Source organism: Rhamphochromis sp. 'chilingali', assembly GCF_963969265.1.
Source record: "Rhamphochromis sp. 'chilingali' genome assembly, chromosome: 2".
In the NCBI taxonomy this organism is placed as follows: Eukaryota; Metazoa; Chordata; class Actinopteri; order Cichliformes; family Cichlidae; genus Rhamphochromis; species Rhamphochromis sp. 'chilingali'.
In genome coordinates, this window is record NC_137930.1 from 15,966,377 (window position 1) to 15,993,444 (window position 27,068).

General features: G+C 38.0%; 1 protein-coding gene and 1 long non-coding RNA gene across 3 annotated transcripts in view; both read right to left on the reverse strand.

The window, feature by feature from the left end:
* Positions 1-1,660: 1,660 nt before the first annotated feature.
* Positions 1,661-27,068, reverse strand: part of LOC308392033 (sterile alpha motif domain-containing protein 3-like) — a 63,609-nt gene continuing 38,201 nt past the window's right edge. Inside the window, exons 3-11 of one of the 2 annotated variants that reach the window (XM_080874876.1) lie at positions 22,439-22,496; positions 4,424-4,620; positions 4,096-4,254; positions 3,850-3,937; positions 3,499-3,654; positions 2,820-3,026; positions 2,385-2,556; positions 2,178-2,257; positions 1,661-2,073 (exon numbers count right to left, since the gene is read on the reverse strand). In XM_080874876.1, the coding sequence (XP_080731002.1) occupies positions 1,777-2,073; positions 2,178-2,257; positions 2,385-2,556; positions 2,820-3,026; positions 3,499-3,654; positions 3,850-3,937; positions 4,096-4,254; positions 4,424-4,620; positions 22,439-22,486 (1,404 nt within the window). In that variant the 5' untranslated portion in view covers positions 22,487-22,496 and the 3' untranslated portion in view covers positions 1,661-1,776. Of the gene's footprint in view, positions 2,074-2,177; positions 2,258-2,384; positions 2,557-2,819; positions 3,027-3,498; positions 3,655-3,849; positions 3,938-4,095; positions 4,255-4,423; positions 5,343-22,438; positions 22,497-27,068 lie in introns of those variants that run through there. The other variant, XM_080874877.1, reaches the window with a different exon arrangement.
* On the reverse strand, positions 8,737-15,361 carry LOC308392469. Its single transcript, XR_013970816.1, has 4 exons — positions 15,237-15,361; positions 13,482-13,514; positions 9,284-9,443; positions 8,737-9,064 (listed from the first exon to the last, which is right to left on the reverse strand). It is a non-coding gene; the product is annotated as an uncharacterized lncRNA (long non-coding RNA).

Here is a 27,068-nt window from a genome sequence, read left to right on the forward strand (position 1 = left end):
GCTAAGCTAATAAAATGCTTGCTGAAGCCTGAAATTTCTTGGCAGGAAATCAGAGTCATGTGTTACGCAGGGTCTAGTTTACTGTATAGCAGCTGTATAACACAACATAACCACAATGCATTCTTTTTTTAACAGTAAAATAACTTGGACGCCCTGCATGTCTCAGCTGTTTCAAAACCTGATAATTATAGGTGTTACCTATAATTAGGTAAGGCCAACTGCTTTCAAGTATGCAGTTCTCAAGATGACTGACAAGTACTCAGGTAGATACTTGATCAGTGGGTGGAGCAGTAACCGCAAATGTTATTACACTGAAACCAATTGCAGCTTAAGGTTTTCTTTCAAGTCTCCACATCAAAAGACAGTGACAGATATGTTCCATTTAAGGAAAAGAAGCGGCCCTCAATGCGCTGGCAACTTCTGTGCACTAAGGAAACATGTATTCTCCAAGTGGTTGGCAAGCGGTTGCTGAAAGTTGCTGGCAGTTGGGTGAAAATGGTTGCAAAGTGGGTGCCACACTAAAAGCCTCCTTGTTTGGTTGGTATCATATTGCCACGGTTGACTGCATGAAAGACCCAGACTTGTCTGCAAACACTCACTAACTGACAACCTTCAAAGTAAAAGTACTATTTAGTGAGAATCTGATGAGCGCAAACAAGTCAGTGTCTTTCATGGAAACTACAGGCAGCCATGGCAATCTGCTAGGACCGTAAACAATCAAAAGAGGGTTTTTGGAGCAGTACTGTATACCTCTTAGCAAATAATCTACCAAATGACAACAACCAACTACCTCCAGTAAACACTCGCCACCCTGTCCTCAAAGTACATGTTTTTCTCTGGCGAGTACCTTGGTAACGCATCCCATGTTTGGATACATCTCAAGAGAGATTTTGGCCCCTCTTGTTTACAGAACTCTAAATCCTTTAGGTTCCTTGGCTTGGTAACTTGGTAACCTGAAACTTCAACATTCATTTTGTTGGAAATGAATAAACTTACAATTCAGCTACATGTAGCTAACATGACATCACCCACTGGTTAGTGAATCCTACTGTAAAGCCTTCAGCTTTATAGATAAAACTTAATTAGGAGGGGTACATCTGGCAGTGCAACTAAAGGCACAGCACCCTCAGATGTGCAACAATGTGTCTTGACAGTAGCCACAGCCTTAAACATACCTCTAAGTGGACGCAGAGTCCAGTCCAATGAGTGAACCTCATTTTGTATTCAGTATGATTTTAAGCTAGTGATGGAGAATGATAAATTCATCCTTATAAAAAATTTTATTGAGATCAAAAAATCAAGAAAAATGAAGGGTTGTTTTACCATACACACTCAGAAATTAAAGTACAGAAATGTACCTATAGGGGTACAATGTCTTGTCACTGGGGTGGTACCCTCTAAGGTACCGTTCTGTACCCTAAACTGTGGGTACTGATTTGTACCCTTGTAATTTGTACCTTTTACACGTCAAACCTGTACTTTAAAGGGCAAAGTTGTACCCTTAGTATAAAGTACAAAAAAGAACCCTTAAAAGGAGTACAAAAATGTCTTTCTAAAGGTTCAGTATCTACACACAGATTTCCTATATTTTTCCTCTCAAGATTTGAAAAATTGAAGATACAAAGTCAAAAATACTTGTCACATTTATTACCTTCTTAAATACATTGCTTAACTGTTACATACAAACTGTTATCAACAGAGTATGTGTCATAAGCTGCAACATCAATTTCCTGTCCAGGTTTTAGCACCGTCCATTCACTATCAATGGCATGGTGGTCAATACAGAAGATTTATTTGTCTGGTGACTGTGATTGGCAGAGGCCGGTCCTCACCCTCATCTATTTTCACAATGTACTTTTGGAGAAAAATCAGGGTGTTCTTCAGATGTTTTGGATAAGCAAGGTTGAAGACAAAATACAAGCAGAAAGAAGAGATGATTCCTTCAAAAATACACGAGCTTCTGCACACTTCACTGCCATCCAACTTCACAATGTTTGGAGCGCTTCTGGAGAACACTGGTTTCCAGTCTTCATGAAGTAGCTGAACAGTTGGATAGGGGGTTTTAGGATGAACCTTTGAAGTCAAAAGAGAAGGTAGAGGAAAGCAATATCTTAGTCTCTTAACAAAAGATACATTTGTTTTCGTTTTATATAGACTAAATATTTTAATACACACACCTCTCCAAGTATGACAAAGAGATCCAGTTTCTCCTTGAAGACGTATGGCAGGAATAAAAGTGCAGCCCTTGTGTCAAGATCTGCCAAAAAAACAACAACAAAAAAAACAACAACACAAGATTACCCATGCATTTTATCTGGCATTTCCAGTTACCTATAAAAATTATATAAAATGGAAGCCTTGAAGTTAAAAAAAAAAAGCAAGACCTGGTAGGTCATCAGTGAGAGCCTCCTCTCTTGCATCAAGGTAGAGCTGGTAGAGTGGGGTTTTCCCTCGTGTAAGGTCAATCACCTTTGCTGCAACACATGAGAGCCCTTCACGAAATTGCTGGCTTACATTACCCGTTGTTGGTTGGATCCACCCGAGTTCGTTGCACAGCTACAAGTAAAAAATTCATTTTCAGTACAAAATAACAGTGTATGAAAATGAAATAATCTAAAGTTGATATTAATTATGTATGGTGCTGCATAATTATTTTTTTATAGAATTTAACAACAATACTGTAAGAAGTTACATGAACATATAAAAAAAGGAAAGAGGGACAGATGAAGAAAGCAAGGTCAAGGGCAAATAAAATTTACTACTATAAACATGTTAAATGTGACAGCTATTTCCAAGTTCAATTCAGCTTTCTGACTTACACCAGTAGGCATCCCTAAGAAGGGGTACTTCTTCAACACATCCTCCACAGGCATACCATCTGCAATTTCTTTCTGCCGCCAAGCAAACGTTTGCTGCATACGGTTATGAACCACCATGGTATCTGGTTGCATCTTCTGATATTGGCACTGTAAGACCTTTAAGTGGGCGTCTATGGATAATAAATCCTCTCCTTGGACGCATGGTCCCTTGAAAGAAAGCAAGAGTGAGAAGAGAAAGTCAAAACAGATTAGAAACCCAACATAAGACTAAATATACAATTAGAGCTGACACAATCTGTGCATCACAAAGAACTTGTATCGGTTAAAGTTAACCGATACCATGAACCAATATTTAAAATATGGAAACTCTGAAATAATTTCACATAAAATCTTAATTGTTAACTTGAAATTTTAGTTTTGGAGTCATATTTAAAATGTTTTTTTTTTTTTTTGTTTGTTTTTAAAATCTAGTTCACCCTCTTTTAGCGCCTTCCAATTAATAATTTTTTGTGAGGTAGAAGTATTAGCACTGGTACTTTGTATTAGCAAGTGCTCTAATCCAAGTATTGGTATTGTTTCGGTTTGAAAAAAGGGGTACAGTTGCATCCCTAATCCTTAGTTTTAGATGCAATAACAGATGCAAGAACATTTTATAGCTCAAGATGTCCCTCACACCAACCTGACAAACATTTCTCTGACTTGTTCGTTGACATTTATTAGGCTGCCCTCTCCTCGTAGAACCAAACTTCTCCTTACAACGTCTCACTGCCTCACTGTCGACTAGTGGTGCCCGCTCTGATTTGAATTTACGTCTCAAAGACATATGCCATGTGTGCTTGTTGAACAGAAACATAAGTTACTGTAAAAACAATCTACACAAAATACACCCAACAAAGAATCAGTAAACATACTTCATACAAACCTACTGAGAGGCTACAGATTGTCTTACTAACAAAACAAGATTGAAAAAAGCTTCACTTTTACTTTGTAATCTTGAAGGAACCTTATGCAAATTTTAAATTTAACTTACATAACCATTTCCCTCACGATCCTTGAGGAAAGGATACTTCATTACCAGCGTCTTCACAGCTTGCACATATTCAGAATTTGTGGGATACCTGTAATATCAGAAGAAACATAAGTGTTAGAGCAACTGCTGACAAACAAACTTTATCAAGTGTCAGTTATTGTTTCTTAGTAATGTAGCGTTTATTTTCAATATGACAGATTCAGCTTTTTCTAAAGCAACAAGCTAACATTACCCTGATTAACTTACATAGTATACTGTGCCACAGCTTCATATAGAACTCTGATTATTGTGTGTCTGTCCCTTGGATTTTTATGGCACGGTTCTTTGTTGTCCAGTTTTAGTTGCAGATTTTTGGGAAATCTTGGAATTTCAAAAGAGGCTGGCAGTCTCAAAGTATTTTCATTGCTGTGAAAACAGTTAAGTGTTTGTTTTTATTGCATGAATTGAAGTATAAAACACTACAGTAACAATACATATGGTAGAAACAATGATCATATTAACTAAATCCTAAAAGTGCATAACGGCCAACATGTATGCTTCAGACATACTAACTTCATTATAAATAAGAAAATACCTTATTGAAGTTGACGAAGTAGATGGTTGCCAGTCTTCTGGAGAGACAGTCTGTAGAGTCAGCCTCACTGAAGATTCCTTCATCCTTGACACAAATTGGTTGAATTTAACCTGCTTTTTGAAGGATCCTTGGAAAAAGGTATGCAACCATAGTCTCAGTAAGACCGCAGTCAACTGTGTCACCATCAACCTCATTGTCTGCAAGATAAATGGTAGTACAAACTCTAAATTCCATGTAAGGATATTTATCACCACATTTTTACATGGGTAAAAACCGTATATCACACACATTAAAACCTTTTGTACAACTTCTTTCAGTTCAAAGAAATATTCATTAAAAAAAATCAGTAAATTTAATAAACCAAATTTTTAGAGTGAATCCTCTCGATATGCAAAGTTTTCATTTTTAAATTTAGATGTTTGTGTGGGACTACTGGACACAGGAGAGCAGAGTCTGAGCATGCTTTTGTGCCCTTTCAAGTTTGGAAGAAAAAAAAAAGACTAGAATGCTGTAATTTGTTAATATTCACTACTAAGGTGACTCCTTTCTCCAGATTTCCGACAGTTTCTGCCGTCTGTTCTTTCAGACCGATTACTTATAGCGATAACACCCGCAGGACCGTATTACAAGCTCAGATTACATGCTGAAAAAGTTCCCACATTGCTTAAAACGCGACTATCAAACCCCAGCTGCGACACCCTTGTTATATTTTAAACAAGTGCAGCGTCAAGATATTTCCTTTAAACGTTATATTCAGTGTGTGTTGATGGCCTTGGAATGGATGTAAAAACGTGATTTTATTAAACCATTAATACACTAACCGTAAACTGCATTCAGCTACCAGGGAATCAAATTTCGCGCCGTTCCGCTGCGCAGGGGTTACCGAACCCATAGACTGTGGCCGAACCACATATATAAGTTCAAACTTATACAAATACTATGTGTACACATTTTTCATTTTTCAGAACTGTGACCTCAACTTTACACATGAAACGTTTATAAAAACGTTTGTAAAGAGACATAATTTAAGCTAAGAGAGTGCCGAAACTAGCTAAATTGCTAATATACGTTAAGCTAGGCTAAACCAATAATTAGTAATTACGCTACATTTTTCTTTAAATAAAACTTACCTCTGAAATGCTGAGCTTCAGCTTCGGTGACATCTAAGCCCCACTCTTGTATTTTTGTTACGAGTTCCTCGGTTGAAAGTGAACAGAGCACACCAGGACTTGCAAGTTCGTAATCCATCTCCGTCCGTTGATAAAACAAAATGGCACCTGCTGCATTTACAGAAAATTCTAGAATCCACCAGCTATTCGTTGAGTTTCTTCTTCTACTTTTGTTTGATGTTGTGAGGATGGGCTCAACTCGCACTCCGTTCAATAAGGGTGCTTTTTTGTAATTCATCCAAATAGTTATACTTTAAAAAAAACACTCTCTTAAAAAAATGTTTAAATGCATTTTTACTTTTTTTCTTTCAAATAAATTCATTGCTCTTAAAGCAGCTTAAAAATAAGGGGGGTTCAGGGAATACAAAAACAACAACAGCAATGAAAATAATAAAAAATAAAATAAAAACACTAAAATATATGCTTAAATCAATACAGTTGCAAATAAATTACTGTCAAAAAGAATTAAAAAAAAAAACCTCTAATCAAAAAGAGCTTAATCAACCTGTACTTTATCTTTTGAAAGAATGGGTACAAATAAGTACTTTTCACAATTAAGGAACATGTATGTACCTTTCAGACGCTAAAAAAGGTACAGATAGTTACCCCGAGGTCCAATATTTGTCCTTAGACTGTATTAATGTCATTTTTGTACCTTGGGGCACAGTAATGTACCCCTTCTGTACCCCTATTTCTGACTGTGTAGACTTCTACACACCCAAACTTATTTTTGAAACCAGAGGAATCGCCCCCTTCTGGTTATTAGAAAGACTACAGCGCACTGACTTCCCCTTTTAGATCTGTAGGCTGTTTCCATCCTTTATATTCAGTCTTTGCTTAGACAAGAAAAGAAAAAAGTTTGTTTTATAATATGTTGAACCACTTCAAATGTCTTCATAGAGCATTCGTCACGTGTGACAAGGTTATTAGACAGTGTTTAAGAAAAGAAAGAGAAGTACTTGAAATGCATAAATGATTCGACAGTGTAGACTTTGGCCCTCCCAAACTTCACCTCTCTGTCTGTTTCCTGCATGAATCACCGTGAGTCATTAGTAGTCCAGATCACTGACCAGACTTTGTGAGGATATGTTGAGTCTGCTGAATTTTCTGTCAGTTACATCTGACTGCTTTTCAGGTCCACTCAGACCTGACTGAAACTCTGTTATAACCGTTTTCCTAAAGTATGTTCCGGTTCAGTAAGAAAGCTTTCATGGCTCGACATGTTAAGACTTGATATTTCAGTGACATTCTTGTTGAATGACATAGAGGTAGATGGGAAACCTTTCCTGCTCTCTTTGTGTAAGAGAGAAAACTAGTGTTTGTCCTAATATGCACCTATCGTTCTCGTAAATAAAACACTGACTTACTAAATGTGAGTTTACATGGCGATGTAATCACCGTGCTTTTGGTGTCTGTTTTAGCTTAAAGTACACTACCTTGTAACACTAGCCAGACTTGGGTCTTTGATTGTGGCTATGATATATTCATAATATTTATTCTCTGTTTGGAAACGCTGTGAAATTAACTTCCATCCATCCATCCATTCGCTTCCGCTTATCCTTTTCAGGGTCGCGGGGGGCGCTGGAGCCTATCCCAGCTGTCATAGGGCTTCTTTCTACAAATATTCACACTGATATGTATTTTTATTGTCACTGCATTATGTTTTCAGTGGTTTAACTCACTCATTTAAAGCCAGTGTTGCTTGCAGCCAAGTGAACCAAACCAATGAGCAGCTAGTCAGACTAAACCCAAATTAAAAAATGCTCATTTACTGTTTATCTATGACATGTAATAGTGTTGGTTAAACAAGAGGACAGATAGGTACAAGATGAGTTCACAAGCATGAAAAACAAAAACAAAACAGTTGTATAGGAGTCCAAAATGTACTGTAGAGCATGGTTGCTTGGCCATGAGGGAGCTTCTAGACAACTACCCAGCCAACATTTATATGTGGGGCCCATATGGTTTGGAAATGGGCTGAAAAATGGGCCCCATATAGGATTGTCCGCGGGTTCCGTAATGGCCCCATATTAAATGCCCATATAGGTGTTATGTTAGGAAAATCTGGGAACTAAATGGGCCCCAACTGGGAAAAGTACACAGAAACCCACCTGGGCCCCATCTTTCAAGTTTTTGTGGGTACCATGTAGGCACCACATAGGCTAAAAAGTGGGTTTTAAGTGGGATTGTCCGCAGGTTCCATAATGACCCCATTTAATAAGCCCATCTCGGTATTATATTGGTAAAATCTGGGAACTAGATGGACCCCAACTGGGCAAAGTACACAGAAACCCACCTAGGCCCCATCTTTCAAGTTTTTGTGGGTACCATGTGGGCACCACATAGGCTAAAAAGTGGGTTTTAAGTGGGATTGTCCGCGGGTTCCGTAATGGCCCCATTTTATAAGCCCATCTCGGTGTTATATTGGTAAAATCTGGGAACTAAATGGGCCCCAACTAGGCAAAGTACACAGAAACCCACCCGGGCCCCACCTTTCAAGTTGTTTTGTGGGTACCATGTGAGTACCACATAGGCTAAAAAGTGGGTTTTAAGTGGGATTGTCCGCGGGTTCCATAATGGCCCCATTTTGTAAGCCCATCTCGGTGTTATATTGGTATAATCTGGGAACTAAATGGACCCCAACTGGGCAAAGTACAAAGAAACCCACCCAGGCCCCACCTTTCAAGTTGTTTTGTGGGTACCATGTGAGTACCACATAGGCTAAAAAGTGGGTTTTAAGTGGGATTGTCCGCGGGTTCCATAATGGCCCCATTTTATAAGCCCATCTCGGTGTTATATAGGTAAAATCTGGGAACTAAATGGACCCCAACTGGGCAAAGTACACTGAAACCCACCTAGGCCCCATTTTTCAAGTTCTTAGTGGGTACAACATGAGGAAAACATGAGCTAAAAAGTTGGAATGGCATTAGCAGTGGGTTCTGTATTTGCATCTTATTTCTAGTTTGAATTGACTAAGTTCTGGCACTGAGTGGGCCCCATGTAGTAAAACAGTCACAAAATCAATTTTTCAGACGGCTAATACGGGTTCTGTGACACAAAGACACCAAATATATTAAAGCTGACCGCAAACAAAATCTAGTTTGTAAATAAAACCATTTCAAAAATCACGAGGGTACACAAAACAACATTTTTCACATTTATTTTGTCCAACAACTGTGATTTTACGTAACTGTATTCCAAAGTGCGTAAACGTTTAAAAACTAGAAATGTCAAACTACAGCAAAATTCCTTAGATATTTGGAACTGTAGCAACATGGGGAAAAAGTCAGATGGAAAACTCAAAAGCTTATCTTGAATCAGCAGGGTTTGTTTTTTTACAGAGCCGTAAGTCTATTTTGTACCCTTGCAGCCCTCGGTCCTCCTCTGTCTTTAGCTCCACTGAACCACTTGGACAGAGCCTTCTCTGCTTCTTGCAAGTTGACTTTTGATGTTAAATAATTCTTCAGTGCCTCTGCAAATGAAGAAGAAGAAAAACGGGCAAGCCAAAGTAAAGTTAATCTTAGCTTACTTCATTTGGTGATGATTTTCAAAGAACAATGTTTATTTCACTTTATTGCCTCAAAAAATATATACAAATTGCATGATAACCAATCTCAGTTACACTTTCAAACACTTTATTAAAAAAGTTTAGTTTTCTAAAGTTCAAATGTCTCAAGTGAAACTAACTTACCATACACAACATTAAAAAGACGCAAATCTCTGAACTTTTTTTCCCCATGTCGGCCAAGCATGTTGTACTCCACAGCCAGCTCAGGTGATATGAGGAATTTCATCATCCTTCTTGTGGCATCGTCTACACTTGTTTCCCCTGTATCTGCTACCATGGCAACCTGAGGGGAACATACAAAAAGGACAGATTAGATACTGGCATCTGGTTAGGTTGCCTCCCTGGTGAGGTGTTTTGGGCACGTCCCACCAGGAAGAGACCCAGAACACCCAGGACATGCTGGAGGGACTATGTTTTTCGGCTGGCCTGGGAATGCCTTGGGATTCCCCCGGAAGAGCTGGGCCAAGTGCCTGGAGAGAGCGAAGTCTGGGCCTCTCTACTTAGTACCGGATTGGGTCGAGGGGCAGCAGCCTAAGCTTAAGATAATGGACCGGAATGGAGGATAAATGGACACTTTACATATTACTTAATGTTTACTGTGTGGTGATAAAAAAAAAAATGGTAGTAAACACAAGCTAAACTAAAAAAATTAATTGCGCTTCCTTAACCCTTTATCCCCAATAATGTTACGCAGGATAACTGGTAGGTCTGGTAGGTTTTTTCCTCTACTGTATACTATATGAATGTAATCAAGGATTAATAACAGAAAGAAAAAAGAAATTGAAATTTTGCCATTTTTACTAAAGGCAATCAAAATGTACATGAATAAAATATTTAAATTAGTCAATTCAAATTAATAACTCTAAAACACTGAACAAAATTAAGTATTTGACCCTGTGGTTTATTTTCGGACATCTCTTTTCTTCTAAAAGTCCAGGCGTGTTGGGCCCCTGGCAGAGCTCAGGTTTGACGAGACAGGTTTGGAAAAACCTGTCGCTGGCGACTTTTTGGGGGCTAAAGGGTTAAAATAAATAGGAATTGGCCAAAATTTGTATAAACTATGAAATAGCAGAACAAAAGTAAAAAAAAAAAATCTTTATCTGTTATCAGAATCAAATATTTGATTAGAATAAAAAATTTAACTTTCTGGAAGATTTCTCGTTACATCTGTCATAAAAGTAACAACATCTCAGAAAAGAAACATGATAGCAACAGAAAAATATGATAGCAGTGTGATGTGATGGTCCCTGGCCAGATTTTTACACATATTATAAGCCCTGTGACACAAAAACCACAGAACTCTGACACGCACAGACTGTTTTCCTTCGTGCTAATGAAGAAAAATGCTGGTCTGGTATGTAAAAGGGAATTTATTCTTCCAGGACCTGAAGCTCCGTAATGCAGCCCTCCAACAGCCAAACCTATCTGTTCTCTGATTGTCTTGATGCATGCTCAATCATCCAGGTAAGTAAATCTCCAAAAGTTGATTCTGTTCATCTGGACGTAGCGCTTGCAGCATTTTCTCCCACTGAAAATGCTACGTCCAGATGAACAGAATCAACTTCTGGAGATGTTCTCTGATTGGATTGTTTAATTGGTGATTGACATGAAATGACCAATCAGCTGAAAGGAAGAAAAATAGGGTCAAAATTTGGATGTGTAAGTATAAATCCACACACAGCCAGGAAAGCCGAGCGCAGAGTTGTTTGTAGCACCAATTCAGCCAGAGTGGAGCCAGATGGATTTTCCATCCATCCACACTGTAAAGTCTATAGACCAGCAAGTGATAAATTAACAGTGTTGTTGGTATTTTCTAAAACAGTTGTATGCAATAGGAATTGCTGTTTATAGTCCTCCTGTATATCTGCATGTTCCCTCCCAATTAAAACCTGTGATAATGGAGATTCAAATTCATGTCATACCTATACCAACAGTTATCAAGTATCCAGATCGACCTTTACTGATGTGCTCTGTCAGTGCGCCCCAGGGCAGCTGTGGCTACAATGTAGCTTGCCATCGCCAGTGTGTGATTGTGTGTGTGAATGGGTGAATGACTGAATGTAGTGTGAAGTGCTTTGGGGTCCTTAGGGACTAGAAAAGCGCTATAAAAATGCAGGCCATTTACCATTTAAAGGAAAATTGTTATTTCCATGTATTTTCCTGTTCTGCCTTCAACTTTGAGGACTTCCCCCCACATTTCTAGTTGTGACAGTGCACCTACAACAAAAAAAATCTGCTGTGATTTACATTTGTTGAAAGAGCAATTTTGTAAAATAGTCTATTTTTGTATGCACAGTTTACAAATCTGTCCTGTACAGCATGGACTGATTGCATGCTAAAAAGTTGTTGCTTAAAAATAAAACAATAAATTTTTAATTAATAACATCAGCAGAAAGCCTTGTTATTAATTAGATGTACAATTTCTATAGAATACGAAACAACTCAGTTCATTTTTGATCATATCAATACCAGCATATTACACAACTAGTGATGGGATTTTCGTCTCTTTTTAGAAAGCCGGCTCTTTCGGCTCCCAACCGGCTCTTCAGGTTGTTTTGTTGCTTTAATTAATTTATTATTAACAACAATATAAAATTATGAACAAAAGGAATTACTAATGTAAAAAAAGAAACGTGGTTTTATTTATATATGTTTATATATAAATATATATGGTGGCCCCTAGAGACAAAGCATGTACAAACTCCAAAACCCATTTCTAGCGTCAACTGAACTTCCAAAACAGAGCTATCTAGATCACTTAATTTACACAATTGAAATCATATGTGTATTTTTTGTGTATTTATACACAAGCACTCATATATATTCATAAAAAATTCCAAAAGCTGTTCATTTACCTGTTACTACCACACACCAAATCCGGTCGTTGGTACTTCCTGGCTTGTGTAGCCACTAGGTAACAAAATCTCAACACTGTGCCTAGCATCCTGGAGCACTTCTGTTGTGTTTTGTACGTGCTTTGGAGTTTGTACGTGCTATGGAGTTTTTACGTGTTTTGGGGTTTGTACGTGCTTTGTCTCTAGCAGCCACCGTAAATATACTTTTATTTATTCTCTCCACATAAAATGTAATAAATAAATCATATAATACAAAAAAACCAACTATTTACATTTCAACTTTTAACTATTTAAATTTTCAGCTTTTTCCTTTTAAACAAATTTAAAGTGAAACAACACAAAACACTGCAAACCACAACACAATTAAATATAAATTATAATATGAAAACAAACAGAAGATGCACATTCTCTGTCATATGGGCCTGCATGAATAAACTTTCTGAATCCTTTATCATCCGCAATTGAAAATAGTTGTGGATGATTACTATACCTTTCTAATGTGACGTTGTTGTCCCTGGCTCTCTTTCTCTCTCTCTCCCTCCTGCTCTGTTACTGTGCTACTGCGTGTGTAACAACCGCCCCTCCCCCCTCTTCCCAGCGCAAAGCACAAGGCTCGCGTGCAGAGTGAAGCGGAAAAAAAGTGCGAGAGAGAGGGTGAGAGAGAGAGAAAAAACACGCTTGTGTCGTTCACTTCAAAGAGCCGTTTCGTTTTGACCAACACATCACTAACAACCATGATGAAAAACGCTCATCTGCTTCCATCACCATCAGCTGATTAACATTGAGCTGCTGCAGTCAACACCATCAAACTAATTTACTGTTTAATGTTATGTTATTGAATGCTTTTATTTTTAAATCTTTACCAGCGCTTAAAGACTGTAGATGTTCACACCTGGTGTTAGAAAACCGAGCTCACTGCAGTATTTTTTTTTTATAACAGTAAATTTAAATTTTTATTGGTTACCGTGTTTATTACCACTTTTATCAGTAATGTACTTCCTATAAAATATGGATTTGATAAGTTACCGGTTTATTGAAATCAGCTAGTGAACACATCGATCACTTTATTGAACTACACGCCTTACACTCTTGTGAGCTCTGGTTACTAACAGCAGGTGTGAATGTTTGGAGTCCAAAACGCAGATAAAGATTAGAATAACAAGGCAATGTAAAATCAGTTTAATGCAGTTGACAGTAGCAGCTCAGATGGAAATCAGCCAATTGTGAGGAGAGCAGAGGACCAAAACTGTCAGAGTTGTGGGTCAAGTGAAGAGAACACTGTTGGCATTATTGTTAGCATAAAAGATGAAAATTAAATAAATGTTAAATTTTAAAATAGATCATTGCCTCCTGTGCCTAAATAAATATATATACTTAATACCAATAAAAAAAAAGGATGCCCCAAAGACCATCACTTTTCAAAAATAATAATAATAAGTAATACAAATAATATGAAAGTTACTTACATGTCAAAGATGGTGCTTGTGATCTTGAAGAATCTAAACGTGATAAGGAAATGAAAGAAAGTGCATGAGAAAATACAAACATTTTTGTTTTTTCCCAGGATAATTCAATATAAAAGATTCTCTTACTAATGCACAAAATGAACAGTGTAATTAAAAGTTTGAAAGGCACTGCATGTGTTTATATGATAAACTGACTAATTCAAGCAGCAAACACTAGCAGTGCAAAAATGTATCTAACTAGCTGACAGACTTTAAAGTCACAGGAAGATATATCAAAATGGTGACTTATGCCAGAACAAATGACTTGACAGACATAAATCCTAAATTCCTTTAAGTAAAAAAGGAATTACTTTTTTATAAGTGGTCCCTAGTGGTTTTCAAATTATTACATGGCTTGTTAATTTTTTATTAAATTATTAAGAAGCCAGATGAGTTCAAAACATTTACAAATGACTATAAAGCACTATCCAAACTTCAAATCAAGTGGCAAAATCTCCAAATTAAAAGTACTCGCAAACTATAAAAATTTGATTATACTTAAAAATATGCAAAAACTAATTTAGTGGAATTTTTACCTGCTCAAGAATACATTGAACATGCAATATTTAATTGAAAAGAACAAAATTTGTGTACTTTTAGAAAGGATTATTAAATATTTGGGGATACTAGACATAAAGAGGGTCTCGTACATTTACGGGCATCTAATTTCCTGGATTTAATGGTTTAAAAGTTTAATAGGTCTTTGAAGTTGATAATAAAATTGAGTCCATTATTAGCAAAAAGAATTTAAAAAAAAAGAGCAAAAAAATGCTTAATATATAATAATTGTTTTAAACTTAAGCTTTGTAATTGTAGCAGATTTCATTATGTCTGTAATTTTTTATTTAGCCCCACAGTAGTAAAAGCCATAAATGGGAGTTAGATTTATTACTAGTATTTTACACAGCATTCAGCTATAATAACATGTTCTGCATTTTCCTACTTCACCATCTGATCTGAACAGCTGCACTCTCTTAATTAATTAATGACCTAACATTTCTCAGTAACCAATAACTAGATGGAACAGCACAGTATCTAAGAGAGTGATCAGACAGTGTTTGAGCTAAAGACGCTGTGTGTTTCTTTTGGGGGCTTTTTACACACTGATCCACCACCGTTTTCCCATAGTACAATGCATATCTGGTAACATTACCGTATTCAGATCAGAAAACCGTTTCAGCTGCAGGCATCTACTCCTGTAATTTAAACAATCACCTTGCTACACTGCACATGAATATTACGTAACATGGTATGACTAGCTCATGTTCAGACATTTAAGATACTGTTCAGCCATTTTGTTTACTGGGTAGTGCATAATGGCCGAGTTAGCTGAGCAGGAATCCACTAAAGCCAAAAAAATAATATAAATTTTTTAAATTAATTACAAAAACCTTATAGGAAAACCCAAGAAACAGTTGCAGAAGCACAGAAAAAAACTGCCGTGTACGTTATAGTGTGTAAATTCAAAAACTGTATAGAGAGAATGGTGCAATGAAAACAGAATAAGATAAGATGAACTTTATTGAGTAGAATATAGGCAGTAAGAGTTTTTTAATTAACTTTAAATTATGTTTGCCAAAGACAATGCAGCAAATTAACCCAGTTCTACCTGCTAGCTAAAGATGTTATGCTTCTCCCCCTTATACCGTTTAGGACGACTATAGAAAGTTACTAAAATAACCATTGATGAAAACGTATCAAACTTTAAGTATTTACCTTTGTCATAGTTTTCGATTCTTTGGTATCCTTTTGTCCTCCACGTTCTTAAACACCAGGGAGAGAAAAGGCGCAACAGACGAAAGACCGCGAAGACTAGACGCTAGGCGGTGCAATCTGCTCCTCCCTCTTTTTAAACGAGCCAATAGGAGCTGCTCACATTAAAAACAACTTTATTTAAAAAGTCGTTTTACACCTGATACAAAAATTTTAAAAGTCAAACAATGCACAAGTTTAAAAGAACAATTTTATTTTTAAAAGTTTTTTAAGCATAGGGATGGTTAATATGTTTTAAAAAGTAATATATAATATTTATCAAAAAGTGTCACCCAAATCAACATCATAATAAAAATATAATTAATAAAAATATAATAATGATAAGAAGAAGAATAACAGTTTACCTAAAAGCTCTTCTAACATTAGACTGGTTTTGAAAAGTTTCAATAGTGTCAATACACCATAAGGACAAGGGAGTTTCACAGTTGAAGTGTGACTGCTTGAAAGACCCCATTCCCTCTCCTTTCCACTAGTTCAAAGAAAATATAAATTATTTCTGGTTATATAATTTGAGGGCACAAGTTTGAAGAGTAACATTTTAACAGATCGGTAATATACTTCAGGAGCTTTACTGGATCTGATTAACCAAAACTTCCATCTTCCATGTAACTAACTGTCTTTTCTCTAATACAGTAGAGTGTGTCTGATCTACTAAAAATCCTCAACTGCATGTTTGCTCAAGTAAATAGTCTTAATTGTTTGAACAACCAGTAATCCTTAATTTGCAAATGCCAAATCTGGATTTTGTCTGTGTAATTCACTTTTATCTTAGGTTTTTTATTCGTATTTTTTGCTTTTCTTTTTTTCTACTCTTGTGTCCGTTTTAATCACTTATTATTGCTGCTGTGACAAGTGAATTTACCTAAGAAGAATCATGAAGTCCTTATTTTATCTTATCTGAGCCTCACCATGCAGCCTACCATGCAGAGTTCACATTAAGTACATAAAATGAAATCTAAAATTAAAAAGTAACCAGTTTCAAACCAGTTATTTGGAATAGTGTGCAGAGTGTTTTGAGTAACATTGAATGTTCAAAAACACCAAAGTTCCTATAGTCTCACTTGACAGCTGGGTTGTAGTGTCTGATAACACATAACATCTTGAGGTCTCAATGTGGACTTTGAGTACATTTGCTAGCCAAGGCTAAATACTGAGAGGGTCAAAAATGAAGGGTCAAGAACATCTGACTGTACGTAAGGGTAGCAAAAGTGATAGACTGAGGTTGTGCCAAATATGTTAAAGTTAGGGTGATTTCTTAGAGAATGGTACCACATGGGTGCCGTCTGCAGGTTATAAAAGAGAGTTATGTTCATACTTTCTTTTGAGATTATTTTTACAATTTGACTTTCAGAACTCCCTGGGTTGTGCGCAATCTGTGATGGGCTTGTTTGGAATAAATCCTCCTTTATTCAAATAACACTTTCTCAGGCTCTTCACAGAAGAAGAATCCTCACATAAGCATGTGCTACCATTTTGAACCAATGTACACATTTACCATCACTAACCCAACTAGGACCTACATTGGATGCCCACCCATATGGCTTTCATGTGAGAAACCCAAGTGGGTCCCATATATACTAAACAATCTTGAGCCCACATAAAATATATGCCCATATTAACTTAACATAACCCATATGGGGCCTACATAGACATGTTTTCAGGGTCTAACTTGCATTTGCCCATGTGTGACCCATATAGTTTGACCAGGTGGGCCCCACCTATGTCATCAGTGCTAAAAAAATATATTGATTACCTAACTTTGCCCCACCTGGGGCCCACATAGACATGTTTCAGGGTCTGACTTGCATTTGCCCATGTGCGACCCATATAGTTTGACCAGGTGGGCCCCACCTATGTCATCAGTGCTAAAAAAATATATTGATTACCTCACTTTGCCCCACCTGGGGCCCACATAGACATGTTTTCAGGGTCTGACTTGCATTTGCCCATGTGCGACCCATTTAGTTTGACCAGGTGGGGCCCACCTGTGTCATCGATACTAAAACATATATTGATTACCTAACTTTGCCCCACCTGGGGCACACAACAACAGCCTATCCTTAAATGACTGTGTTTGCCCATGTCTATCCCAGGTGGAAAACCCAAGTGGGTCCTACATGTGTTTCCCATTTTGGACCAAGTTAAGTGTTTCCCATGTTTGACCCAGCTAGGACCTACTAAAAGTGCTCACTTGGGATGGCCCATATGGGTTTAATGTGAAGAACCCAAGTAGGCCCCATACAAAAAGCCCAGTTTGAGCCCATGCCCACATGGTACCCATCCAGCCCGAGCAAAAACCAGGTGGGGCCCATATATACATGTTGGCTGGGTAATACATATCAAATGAACCCATGGGATTTAGCTTTCTGTTTGGAATATCAGCAAAGGCTCATTTAGTCTAAAATGAACAACACTTGGAGGGATTGTCTTGTAGACATCAATTCAGTCTGTTATGGTCTCTCTGGGTTCCTTTCTAGTGACAACTCTGACACGTCTGACAGCAGTATTCTCCGAAGACCTAATTAGCCTGACCATTAAACTCAAAAGGATGATGGAAGGTGCTGAAAAGAACACTGCAAAGCAACAAATATTTGTCACTTTGTTTACTGCCAAAACTGATTAAGACAGCTTGTCTATATTTATTTTACCAGCTCTCAATATTCAGATTTTATTTCAAGATCTAACTCTCCGTGCTGTGTTTGTGATGTTGGATTACATATATTGCACAAATTCTTCCTAATAACCTTATATAGTCCTCACCATATGAGAGGTTTTAACCACTCAGTGTGCGGCTGTGTGTGTGCGTGTGTGTGTGTGTGCGTGTGTGTGTGTGTGTGTGTGTGTGTGTGAGAAGCATAAGGAGTTGATAAATTCCTTGAGGCAATCGAGGAGGGGAATTCAAGAAAGGGAAAAAGAAAAGATGTGATCCCTGAAACATGCGAGCGCTTGACGTAAACAAACATACCAGGAGGATTTCAAAGTGTCGGCCCCTCAGTGGAAATCCTCTGATGCGCCGATGGCATATAAAGAGACAAATGCACCGCAGAAAGGTATGAAGACATACTGTCTGCCCACACACACGGTGCCACTGTGAAGACCCTTTCTCTTTCATGTGTTATCAGGCGAAGGCTCAGTTGTTTGTTTACTGGCAATTTGTGCTGTCAGCAGCCCACAGACCATACCCATAATCAGTGCCAGGCCAGGAATGTAACCATGTAATGGAGGTGGAGGCGGTGGGAGGTGGGGATTTCCCCTCAAGCTCTACTGATAAGCTCCATGAAGCTTGCCGCATCTTGTATTTAGAAAACATCTGTTGAATTCTTTGGTCATAACGAAAACTGTTTGTAGTTAAGTTCATGTGAGAAATGCGAGTATGCTGCAAATTGCTGTAAACATATGTTACATCCCAGTGTTCTCGGTTTCCATATCAACCCTGGCTACGGCAGGTGATTGGCACTTGTGCTGGCTTGTGGGCTGGGCTTATACAGGCTGGTCCTTTGTTTTAGCACACTCCCTCTAACCTGCTCCGTGGTGTTTGGCATTAGGCTCTTCATTTATCTGATTATCTGCCTACAATAAACAGTGGCGTGTAAACTCTCACTGTCGTGCTGTGTCTACTAATATGTTTGGCGTTAGATCATGGGACGAGCCTCTATTATAATATTAAAGACATTATAGAGAAACTTGGGAGACTTGTCCCATGATCTAAACCTACCCCATCACCTTTGGCTCACAAAGGTCATATATGTGTTACCACATCAGGTAGGTTGGAATTGCTGAGTTGCAGGACTCGGAACATAAAGGAATTGAGAAAAGGAGTCAACTTTTGTTCACTGTAAACAAAACCAAATACTAAATACAAGGAAGCAAAAACCTGACCCTGGAAAATGAAAGCTGGGAACATGAACTGGGAATAGACTAGGCAGTAACAAGGGGACCAGGAACACGGTGACACATGCAACGCAACATGGGACTACGAGACAACAGGCAGAGGAAGACAGGGGACTAAATGCACAGAGGATAACGAGGGGATAGGAAACAGGAGGGAAACACAGCCAGAACTAATCAGACATAATGATACAGGGAGGAAGCAAAACTAAACACAACGAACACAGGACGAGAGACTGTCAAAATAAAACAGGAAACACACTGAGATGCAGACTAAAAGACAAAGGTTTGACTCTGGAACCGGGTGATAAACAGACATGGGAACATGATAGACGAGGGAATAGAGAGGGCGAGAGACATGACTGCCTGGGGAGAACACAGAGGAGACCAAGCCAACCAGAGCATGAAGGGGAACAGACTAAATGAACATGAACCTAAGAACTGCAAATACAAATGGATCATAGCACTCTTAGTTTGCATAAAGAAAGATCTCCAATCTGTGGTAGACCAGTTTTGGTCCTCAGGGTAATTTAAGGAATTTAAAGATTTTCTGTGTCAAAAGCAATAGTGGTCTGGCTGAACAGGAGATACTAGTTGAAGTGTTTGAGTTGTTCTGTGACTTAACCACTGAAGGTGAAGAGACAGAACAGTTGCAGCAGAGTGAAAGGATACAGGACAGAGTTGTAGGATTAAAGGAGCTGGAAATAAAGACTTGGGTCTTTAAGAATTAAGGGTTGAGGCAAGGAAAAGGAGCAGGCAAGGTGGTGTGAGCAAAAAAAACAAAAACAAAAAAAACAAAGGCATGCACATGAAAGAGAAATGAATGAGATGGAGCTTAGAGCTCAAACCCAAAGTGCCACCATGAAAAAATGAGTAATTTTGATATTTGTAAAAACAATAATCTGGCCCCCCTTTCAGCGAGAAAGATGTTGAAAAGTACTTTCTGCACTTTGAACGTGTAATCAAAGAATTGCTAGACCTTACTGTTTTAGTTTTTTCTAGTTGGTAAAGCTCAGGAGGCATATTCATCACTCAGTATAAAGAAGAGTATAGACTGTGGCCTTGTTAAAGCTAGTATTGTGCGAGCTTATGAACTGGCGGCAGAAGCTTACCAGCAGCATTTTCATGGTTGTTCAAAAGATGAAGCATAAACTTATGTGTAATTTGTTGGAGAAAAGGAGACATTATAGCACTGGCACAGATTTTCAAGAACAAGGGTGATGTGCAGTGCTTTAGTAACTACAGGGGAATAAAGTCAATGAGTCATACCGTAAAGCTATGGGTAAGAGTTGTTGAGGCTAGGTTAAGAAGCGAGGTATGTTCACTAAGCAGCACTATGCTGAGAAAGAGCCCTACAGATACGATTGCTTTGGGAGTATTGAGAAAGTATAGAGAAAGTCAGGAGTTTCACTGTCTTTGAAGATCTAGAAGCGCATGCCAAGAGAAGAGCTGTGTTAGTGCATGAGGCAAAACCCCAACAACCAAATGACCCTGTTTGAGCAAGCACTTGGAGACAGTAGGAAGGAAAAACTCCCTTTTAACAGGAAGGAACATCTGGCACAAACAAGGCTCAGGGGGGAGCAGCCAGAGGTGTGGACTCGAGTCACATGACTTGGACTCGAGTCAGACTCGAGTCATTAATTTTATGACTTTAGACTTGACTTGAAAAAATGTTCTAAGACTTGTGACTTGACTTGGACTTTTACACCAATGACTTGGGACTTGAATTGGACTTGAACCGGTTTACTTGAAAAGACTTGATATTTTACCCCAAATATAAAATTTAACATGCATATTATATAGAGATTGAAAATGTGACGTCATTCACGGGTAGAACCGCAAAGGATTCTGGGAACTCGTGGCAAGCGGTACTAGCGCACGCAGGCTTTCAATTGAAATCAGTCACACAGCGATAAAAAGAAACACAAAAATGTCAAGAAGCTGTTGTATTATTAACTGCAATGGCCGGTCGCATGACAGCCACGGGAAGCCGACGGGTAAAGAGATCGGTTGTTATCGGATTACGTCGTTGAAGAGAAATTGTTCGAGCCATGTTTCCGAAGTAACAAAGAGGCGACTGGATGGCCTGGATTGCAGCCATTCAAAGATCAATTATAACGTCTCAGAACACTCCAGCTCACAGGTTAGTCTGCTCCAAGCATTTCCACAAAGGTCAGTCTGCTGTTGTAGTTAATGCGTCATTTTTCTTAACATAATTGGTGATATAGGTTACAGTCTGGCGCTGAACAGAAATTGTCGCGCTATGCTCCTTTATTTATTGTGCATAAATAGTGAATTGTCCTGACACAATATTGCGTTTCGCTTCTGTTATTATGGTACATTGACAAAAACATATACTTTTATTCACAGGGTAAAACAGTTGTTTTGTATGACTAATTTTCCAGTACGATTACAGCATACAATATTATTGTCACTGCTACATTTCTGTAACGCGTACCAGAAATTATTTCCACTGCTAATTAATTACCATTGAGCTCAAAGGTTATATTAATAAACTGTTAACGAATGTGTATTTATGACGACGATTTGTGAGACTGGTAAACTTATGATACGTACGATGGTCTTTACTTTCTACACGGTGCATTTCAAGGTCCTGTACCCATCCGTCGGTAAACTGTACCTGGGCTTGTTGCAGTGACCGGAAGTTACTAAACTTCACGAGTGTATGCGCTCACTCCAAGAACCGTATGATTATAAATATGCATATAAATATGCTACGATGAGATAGCTGACTTCATCTAACTAGCAAATGTTTTCCAGGCTACGTTGGTGATGCAGTTTTTTTTTAAAGGATATTTTAAAAAAAAATCATTTATTTATGTATGATATTTTTGTCATGCGATTTTAAAGCCAGTCCTACAACCGCATCCAAGAATAACATGCAGCTTATCTCAGAACTGTCGGTGAAAATTATTCTTGGAGCTAGGTTTAATTGAGCTGCATTTTAAAGAGGTGCAATTTCACAATTTGTGTATATTTTCTAAGTTCACTATTTTGTCATGTGTTGAGAAAAACACAGATTTAAAAATTACATGGTCTAATATTTACATTTAGCATATAACTGCAACATGCTTTTTTTCTGGGTTTTTTAAAGACTCGAAAGGACTTGAAATTCAAAATTTCAGACTTGTGACTTTACTTGGACTTTTACACCAGTGACTTGAGACTCGACTCTGACTTGCCTGACATTACTTGAGACTTGACTTGAGACTTGAGGATAAAGACTTGAGACTTACTTGAGACTTGCAAAACAATGACTTGGTCCCACCTCTGGGAGCAGCCATCTGCAGGAACCTAGGGGGTGAGGAGGGGAAGCAAGCAAGAGAGTAAGCGAAAGAGCACTTAGGTGTAGAAAAAGGTGTAGAAAGGTGTAGAAAAATGCTTGTGTAAATGGGTAAATGAGGCATGTTGTATAAAGTACTTTGAAGGCTCCAGGAGAGTAGAAAAGTACTATGTAAGAACTAGTTCATGAACAAAACAACAAAAACAGAACAAAACAGAGGGGCTTCCTGGAAGGGAAGAAGGACATGCAAAGGGTTGTTGTTGCTGAGGATGATGATGGAGGTAGGCAATCTGCTGTGGCAGCAACTGAAAGCTGAAGTAGAAGATGTATGCTGTTTATGCAAAAATTGTTTTTCTCACTTAGTTATTGCACAATGTGAAGTAAAATAAAAATAAGTAAATTAAGATCTTTGACGCAACAACAAATATTAGAAATTGCAAGACTAATCTCGATGAACAAAGTGTACAGTGACAGGAGAGTCCAAAACACTAATACCAAAGGTAGTTGGAAGATGGAGTATAAGCGGTGACCTGAGAAACACTGAGAGAGAAATCAAGGTCATAGAAATGCTTGGAAAAGTGAGAAAACACAGAAGGAAAAACACAGAAAGTAGAATAAAGCAAAAAGTAAACCAAAAAGGACCAGATAATATACATAAACACTAGGGGTGCAACGATACTCGTATCGATATTGAACCGTTCGATACAGTGCTTTCAGTTCAGGTATGCATATTTATCGAACAATATAAAATTTTAAATTTATTTTATCAACTTTTCTTCTGACGATGCTGTCTGTGTTGAGAGCTCAGTGGATCTGTGTTCGACTACTCTGCCTAGGCTGCACTGTCGAGCGCAGATCCACTGAGCACAGCGCAAGCTAGCAAGACAAAAGCTAAGCTTGTTGCAAATTGAACCTCCCCCACCCTCATTCAGATCTGGCCTTTGGAACTATTTTGGTCTTCATGTGAAGTATGACCCTGAAGGTAAGCTCGTCATGGACAAAAGTAAAACAGTATGTCGGATGTGCCACACTGATAAAAGCTATTTTGGAGAGAGGTATATATAATCTATGCAAATCATGTAAAATTTTCTCTATTATTGCACTCAGCCAAGGAATTATAAAGTAATGGGTTAATTATACCCTTTCCCTAACAGTTACAACATTACATTAAAAAATGCAGTAAAATATACCCCCAAACAATGAGTCTTATGTTCCTAATTGCGCATGCGCCAGACTGCGCTTTTTGACCAAGCGGGACAGCAAGCAAATTCTGGGTCCTTTTTCCGGCTTCCAACAAACCCGATCGAACCACAGAAGTGAAGGTATGCTATTTACATAGGGTGAATAATATATAATAGCGTATGCAAATGGTAATTTTTGAAGTAATGAGCTATTACACTTCACTTGTATTGCTTAAGTCTGTGTAATGCACCATTACTTGAAATAAAACTTTGAATCTGCTGCTGTCTGTTAACCGTCTAGACATCTGCCGGTAAGTTGCAATGAAATGTGTTCGTGGTGCGCTTTTTATCAGTCAGCATGCATGACCAGTCCCGGACTATGTAATAAGAACATTGAGATGATGAACCATCTGAATGTCTTTTTTGGGGGGGTACATTTTACCTTATATGAATAGGTAATGTTTATCAACTGATAATAATTAAATTTTATTAGTAATTATATAATTAATTTTACCTAATTTCAATGAGTAAGTAGCTGTTGAATATATGCGTAAATATGGGGTAAATTTTACCCAATTTAATTAAGTATTTCATAGCTTTTTATTGAAGCTATTTTATACACAATATATTGACTTAAATCTACCCCAAAAAACTCAATGCAAATTGTTACCTCAGATTTATTGGGTAAATTCTATTGTGGCGTTAACGTCATTTCAACGAGATTAACGCTGACAGCACTAGTGGGAACACAAAGAATATGACTGCACATTTACGCCGACTTCATCGTGCAAAGACAAGTGGAAGCAGACAAAAACAACAAGCACGCATGCTACAAACTTTACCCGAGTCATTTAGACAGCCGTTAGCACATGATTCTCCTTATGGGGACCTGACATGTTTAATATGCTGCTGAGAATATAGCCCAGAAGAAGCGTATAGTATAGCTTTTATTTTGGAAAGAGCCATTTCTCTGTAATAAACTCTCTTTTCCAAAGATGAGTGATTTCTCGATCAGATAGATTTATTTTTTATTACTTTGTTGTTTCAGCAAAATTACATTTAAAAACTGTACTTTTGATTTAAAGTATATATATTTTATATATATTTTAATAAATGACAAATTAAAAAAGCATGAACATTTTTTTGTATCGAAAAAATATCAAACCGTGACACCAAAGTATCGAACCGAACTGAACCGTGAATTTTGTGTATCGTTGCACCCCTAATAAACACATAACACTGACACTCTGGGACACCGTTGGGCTGGGTGGAAGTGTTTTATCACGACTGCAAAGCCGACTCATCAGTAAATCAGAGATGGAGTATACAGCACTCTCTGATTTAAGCCTCCTGCAAGCCTGAGACCCCCTTATGCTGGAATTAAGCCTTGGGCGTTCGATGTTTGCGCTTCTACTCGTCTATTATTTACCACATCACTGCATTGAAAATGATGATATAGTGTCAAAGAGTTGAAGAACCACACTACCAAAGTTCGGTTAACTTTTATTCCCCCAGAATGCTGACGGAGCGTGCAGAGCAACCCTTTCTTTAGTGGGGCAGCCATAAAGGGTTCAGACAGTCAAATGATTTGAAACCTTTTTGGTTATGTGGTTTTGAAGTACCTCAAAAACAAATTCTGCTTTTTCATGTGTCCTACAGCTGGCTTTTAAGGCGGATTACTCCACAGGACTGTGTAAATAGCACTCCATGACTCACGCACATAAACACATGGCAAAAGACTGAGTTAATAACCATGCTGTTGGACAAGTTCTTCAAAAATGCTGTGTTTTTGTAGAAGAAAGACGGAAATGACTTTGAGCTGAGCTGTTGAGTGAAACATCAAGCACAATGAGCGTGGGTGTTATGTAAGTCAATAATACAGGAGCACAGGTGTCAGTGAGAGTACAAAATCCAAAATGCTCCTCATACAGTTAAGGATCTCGGATGTTAAGTTAAAAAGTCAAACAAATGACGTCTTGGATCTATGGAACTGCTTTAGGAAGTTAATATTCATTAAATATGTTGATTTGTTTGAGTTTTGTACTTGCCAGAAGGCCACTCAAAACAGCCAGTCAGCAGACACACCTGAAAACTTATCAGTCATATTGTTGCACTACTAGCTCTGGTAAAGCTGAAGGTATCATTCTTCGTGGTTACTGCATATGAATATCTCTCTGAAATGAGCCATTAATAAAGCCATAATAAGCAGGTCTTTATCACATTTCATTTACATGTAGCCTTGGTTTAGTCGACCTAAAATAACTCCTCAGAGGTTAACAGATGACAGCCAGGATGCAAGTTTCTTTAAAAGGATCTAGCTTCTGCCTGCTGGCTACACATTTAAATTCAGACATGACTTCAGGTGGAACAAAGATGAAACTGATATAACTTTTGTTGTGTGTGACGTAAAGGTCAAGTGTTCAACCTACCAGAAGCCTCCTTTTTTTTTAAGCGCTTTTTTTTGTCTTCGTCAGCCAAGAACTTTTGACACTGTTGATGTCTGTGCTCTCCTGGGTTGAAGGCTGCCTCCACAGATCCTCACAGCTGCCCTGGTATTTAAAAAGTTATATGGATTTTTTTTCTTTCTTCCTGAACCACAGTCAGTCATCTTTCTTCTCCTGCCAGATGATCTTTCCTTTCCCTTTCTCACTTGCCTGACTTCCCTTTCCTTTTTTTTTCAACACTTCACTCTTATTCGTAGGGAAATATTTTGAGTTGGGATTTACTCAGTTGAAGTAAGATGTTTTTCATTCTTTACCTCAATCAGTAGTGGCTTTAATCTTCTTGGTTACTCCACTACTTTTGTCATTCTTTATGTGGGTAACCTGTAAAATCCATAAAACAATCAACCACAAAAACACCCGAGGTGAGTCTTTATTTTGACTAATTTCTGCTTACCCTGTAAAGATTCTCACATCTACTTCAGTTTTGCAATAAATGTCGCATGATTATATCCACGACTGCCCAGGGCTGTCCATTCGAATAATCACCATTACAATAGAAACAGCTTACACACTGATAGCTTAAAGATCATTACACCACCATTAGGCCATTAATCTTAATGGTTGTAATTCTGTGGGTACTTTGATGATATCTTTGGTGTTACTGTGTCACAGACAGAAAGATTTGCTTCACTCGCCTTTCAAAACACGTGGATAAAAACTGGATTAACGTGTCTTGAAACAGATAAAGACAGTTGTAGCAAATAGATGGTCCATCGTCTTAGAAGCAATACTTAACAAACAGGCATTGTCTGTTTGCACAGTAACTGCATGTGAGCAAATGCACAGTGAGCCTTTTGAAGGATCTCATTTGAATCTGACAGGTTGAGGAAATATTTTGGTACGAAGTATTTGGGATTCTATAAATTCTAGAATAGATTCTATTCATTTGGGAAGGGTA